Source organism: Penaeus japonicus, unplaced genomic scaffold (genome assembly GCF_977035675.1).
Source record: "Penaeus japonicus unplaced genomic scaffold, GWHDUDI00000001_assembly GWHDUDI00000011, whole genome shotgun sequence".
In the NCBI taxonomy this organism is placed as follows: Eukaryota; Metazoa; Arthropoda; class Malacostraca; order Decapoda; family Penaeidae; genus Penaeus; species Penaeus japonicus.
Window position 1 is genome coordinate 28,471,997 of NW_028234413.1, and position 5,000 is coordinate 28,476,996.

At 31.8% G+C, this 5,000-nt stretch overlaps 2 protein-coding genes across 5 annotated transcripts in view; one reads left to right on the plus strand and one right to left on the minus strand.

Annotated features, from left to right (window-relative positions):
* The window catches only part of LOC122245944 (uncharacterized), a 21,409-nt gene extending 17,464 nt beyond the window's left edge, over nt 1–3,945 (plus strand). The window contains exons 6-7 of one of the 2 annotated variants that reach the window (XM_043004148.2): nt 2,819–2,890; nt 3,341–3,945. In XM_043004148.2, coding sequence (XP_042860082.2) covers nt 2,819–2,890; nt 3,341–3,373 — 105 coding nt within the window. In that variant the 3' untranslated portion in view covers nt 3,374–3,945. The remainder of the gene's footprint in view (nt 1–2,818; nt 2,891–3,340) is intronic. The other variant, XM_043004235.2, reaches the window with a different exon arrangement.
* A 279-nt stretch (nt 3,946–4,224) lies between these two features.
* LOC122245797 (uncharacterized) overlaps nt 4,225–5,000 on the minus strand; it is a 27,664-nt gene continuing 26,888 nt past the window's right edge. For all 3 annotated transcript variants that reach the window (XM_043003922.2, XM_043004017.2, XM_043003834.2), the window contains exon 12: nt 4,225–5,000. This exon is cut by the window's right edge. The gene's annotated coding sequence lies outside the window, so the exon portion shown is untranslated.

Below are 5,000 nucleotides of genomic sequence, written 5' to 3' on the forward strand. Positions count from 1 at the left end.
ATTATAAATGAGAAATAGAGGAAAGATGCATGTATACTTATATAAGTTCCTAATGATGTGTTATCACATTTTTTTCAATTTATGAATATTTTAGTTTTTCTTATAAAGAAAAAAAAAAAAATCTTGAAAAAAAAGATATTCTTGAAAAAGAAAAAATAATATATATTCTTGAAAACAAAATATATATATATATAACCTTGAAAAAGAAAAAAATATATATATATCCTTCAAATAGTATAATCAGATTTTAAATTGTGATTGAAAATAGTTGGCATTACATTTTAATTTTCTTTCATTTTCCATCTTTAAAATTTAGATATGTAACTATTATTTAAATTCTCCTCTTATTTATCCTGTTTGTTGCATACGAATATGACAAATGGTCTGTGGTCTGTCATGGAAATCCTGGTATGGGGGATAGATTCAATAGAATTGTCATGAGAATGAATACCTCTCACATACTATTTTTTCTTTATATTATGTGTATCAGTATTTCATATTTTTTATAGTTACTTTTTTCAGGATACCCCATGGGATTTGGGGGTAATCCCATAAATCTTCTTTGTGTGCAGAATATCTCAATTTTTAAAACATATAAGAGAATTAGGAAAATTATGCTTAAATTCAATAAAATGCTAACAAAATGATGAAGCAAATATTTGTTGTAGTTTTCTAAGGAAAAAAAAAATGGAAATACAAATTTTTTACATATAGAAATTCACTTCAGTTTTCATTCTCCTGACCCTTCACCTCCTCATCTGGGCTGCTCCTCTTAATAGATTTGTTCGTACTACTTGTGAAAGCCTTATACCCTTGCAGACAGGCTCATGTAATTGACACAGTAGGTAGGATTGGCGCTTTCCACACAACAGTTTTTATCTGCCCAACTCCTGCTCATTTATACATTAGAGTACTGAAAATCTCCACTTTTTTGTGTTTCTTCAGGCTGTAAGATTTATAGTGGGTTCTTGTATGGCTATGACAATGATTAGATAAACAATACCTGTAGTTTACTCTTTTAGTCTCCAAAAAAGAGGAACATACTCTGTACACTCAGTATATCACCACCATCACCAATTTATGGAAGGAGTATGGAGTTTGGCGAAACATTTTCTTCACTGTAACAAAGAAAAAACAAATTATTTACAACTATATACTCTTCCTCCTTCTCATTCCTAGTGCCACTCAGCAAACAGCCAAACTGGCAGTGGCAGCTTGCAAGCCTCACATATGGTGAGAAATGCCCATGGTAGTAGTGTTGCCACCTGTACGCAATACGTTAAGCAGCTACCAAAGCCAATTTTTTTTGTGTGTAGTCTTCTATAATATCCTTTCATTTTAGAGCTACTGGTATGAAATATCTGCATCAAGCTTTCTGCCCTCTCTTATACTAGAGAATGAATTGCATTTTAACCCACACAGGACGGGTGGTACAGCATGTGTACCGCGCATTCAAAAGCCCAGTTGCCGGGCGGCACAGTATTGTGCCAGCCATTCAATTGATTTAGGCCTAATAATTCGAACGCCCCGGCATTTGGACATTCAAGGCTAGAATTCCCCCGTCGGGGATGGGTTAAATAACTTATGCCAGCCTGTCTTTTAAATTCTAATCAAAGACTATAGATAAGAGACTGGCATGGTCAGTGAGCTGTCAGTGAGCAAGGAACAAGCTTTATGTTTATTGACTTCCATATAATACAGTACAATAAGTTAATTGATTTATCCTGTACAAAGTGAAATTAAAGTATGCCTTGAAAGGAGAGACTTGTCAATTTGATGTATTTATGTTTTTAAATGTTAGGGCATATTTTAAGGTATAATACTTCACAACATATCTATGGAAAAGCTGAGATAGTAGATGTATCATGATGGTATTATCCACTTGCTCACTTTAGGCTTGAAATCAGACAATGCTCAGAATGTGCATTGTATGTGAATGATTTTTTTTTTTTTTTTTAAAGAATAATTCATATCAGTTAAACAGTGTTATCTAATAGATGTTATTATGATGATAGTAAACTTTATGAATATACTACAAGCAAGCGTGAGATCATGTCATATGAAGCCAGTAATGAGATGAAATATGAGAAAATAAATGAACCTGAACAATTGTAGAAATAAACATTGAACTAATCAACCAATAATATTAACAACATTGATAGGGCATAGCAGCTGGTATGAAAGATAAGCATCACAGTTCTTTAATAATAATTTTATTTTCATCTCACATTATATGAAATGTAGAGAAATTAAAAATTTATTCACATTTGAATCTTAATGTGATGTTTCTACTTTCTTTCAAATTTAATTCCTGTGTTTCAAATGATTCATTGGCATCTTAATTGTACTTTTCCAGATTTTTTTTTTCTAATTTTTTGCTTTAACTATATATAAAATTTGTTACTCATTAGTAGAGTAACTAGTCTGGTTTAGTATATTAACCCGTTGCCGACGGGCCTGGCGAGAACTGGCAACCCCCTATGCCGGGCCTAAGCAATATCGCCTCGGGGATGTCACACTCGGGTGTCGCCCCATCATCAGGCACATTGCCGTGTCACACGGTTGTGACACCCCGTCGCCATTGGGTTAAGATATAATTTCTTTTGTAGCTTATTGATATGATTGTTTTTAATTGAAGAGTCATCCTCATATTCTGGGGAGACATTATTACAAAAGCAGGACTATTTGTACAACAAATATATGTTTTATTATTAACCACAGAGTAATGAAAGTGAAACATTTTCTTAATATATGACCATTTGCTAAGATTATTTGATATTAATTCAATCAAAGCACTCAAAACACATTTGAATTTTAGGTTTTTCAGAATCACACAGCACATCATCCACCAGTTCAGGACTGCGAAGTTGCCTTGGAGTTCAAGTACTGGGTAAGAATGTCATGTTGTGAGCCAGCATGTATGTATTTGGGCAAGTGCAGGGGAAGGTGAGCCTCAGGGGTAAATGTGGTTGTAGGCTCCTTGCTCAGCATGCTATAAATTCATGTTGGTATAGATTATAAATATTTCACATATGTAACTTACAACAAAGATTTTCATAATAATTGTTGCATTTGCAAAAAACCCAGTGATGGAACACACAAAATCAAAACTTTATTCCTGCAGGGCCTGGGATACTGTTGTTAATGAAAAGATATGAATTATTTTTCATTCCACTTATTCATATTTAATAAAATGGTATTTTAACTCCTAGATATACAATGTATACTAATAAATCACAATTACAATTATCTGTGATACTAAAGCAAAGGACTGAACCTCAGAATAATATAACATATGTTTATTGCTTTTAGTAAGCCACCTCCATTTTTCTCTTTTCAGTTAGATAAAAAGAAGTACGCCATTTATAACTGAAGATGTGTGTGAGGAAGAGGCAGCATCTCCAAGTTTGTGTTGTTAGTCAGTGATTTCTCTTACATTTCTCATATTTGGCACTCATATAATGAGTAGCAAGACAGTCTCATCTATGCAAATGTGATTTTTAATTAGGTTTTACTTTACATTTTGTCTACACAGAATATGCAGATCATATAAAGTGTTAATTGTGTTCTTTACGATGTCTGTATTTATATGAGAAAGGGAACCTGGTAGAGACAGGTAATCATAAAATCATTATGTGAATAGAAGAGTATTTTCTTATTCTAGATCCTTTGACAGAGTAATTGAAATATGTCATGTAAGATTTAGTCTTGTATTACTATAAGTTATCTTGACATTTGTGAAAAGTTTTAAGTCAGACAGGATGTTTCAAAAATATGTATGCTATTAAATCATACACATATATTTATGACTCTCCATTCCACACTTTTAAAGTCCTCTTGTATGGCCTTTCTGTTCTTTTCTTATATTTGACACATTTTAGTCAGATATATCAGCATAAACTTGTAAAATTTTATATATTAAAAAATAAAAAATAAAAATATAAATATTGATCATATCCTTACAAAATATTTCTTCCTATGCATATTTATCAAGTTCTAATACATTTCTGGCTCTTTTTGAATCTTAAAGTTTCCAGCAAATCTTTCCAGTTTGTTACATTACCTATATAACTTCAAATTTATAAATATTTTCAATTTTGCATCTAACTCTTCTGTTTTTTTTTTTTTTCTATAAAAAATATTTCTTGCAGTCCCTTATGTTATGCATTTTAAAATAAATCCAGATTCATAACTGGAATGTGAACAGTGGTAGGAAAGAAACTCTTTCATTTTCAATACATTCATTGCAACAGAAAAGAAAACTGAACAGTTGTCAATTCCCTTATCTTTCTGTTCCTCATATATCCACAGAGAAAAACAACAAATACAGCACTTGTTCTGTATCAACATATTGTATCTGATTTTTTTTTTTTTTTTTTTTTTTTTTTTTATACATACTTTGCAAGTTACATAAAAAATACTGCAAAATTTAAAGGTAAAATACCCTTGGATTGAGAATACCATAAGCACAAAAATATTAGCAATCAAGAACTGAAAACTTGATAACCTATCAAACTAGATTCCAGGTCACACACACTCAGGGCATTCACTACAATTGCTAGGCTCCAGAAGTTTAATGGTGATGAAGAGTTAAATACAATGACAATGTAAAATGGCTGAATGAAAAAGCCTACTTCTGCAGCATCTGACCCCAGCAGTTGGCAGAATAACCTGAACAAAGAACAAAACTAACAGTAAAAATTATATGGTATTATCATCTTCGTACCAAAAACTAACATGATGACTCACAAAATACATTACTTTAGTTGCATGAACTCATATAAAATGTCATAACTATGGCAAATGAAACTAAAATTCATGTAAAACAATTAACTTCTGGTAAGAGAATTTGAGCCCAGTATACCCACAATGTGAGCATTTCCTTAACATATTTCTGTGCCAGACCTTCACATCATTCCCTTTTTTTTGAAAAAGATAAAAACATGTCAAATTAGCTTCTTTGGTGATCAAACAATATTGACTGTATCTAAACAAACAGC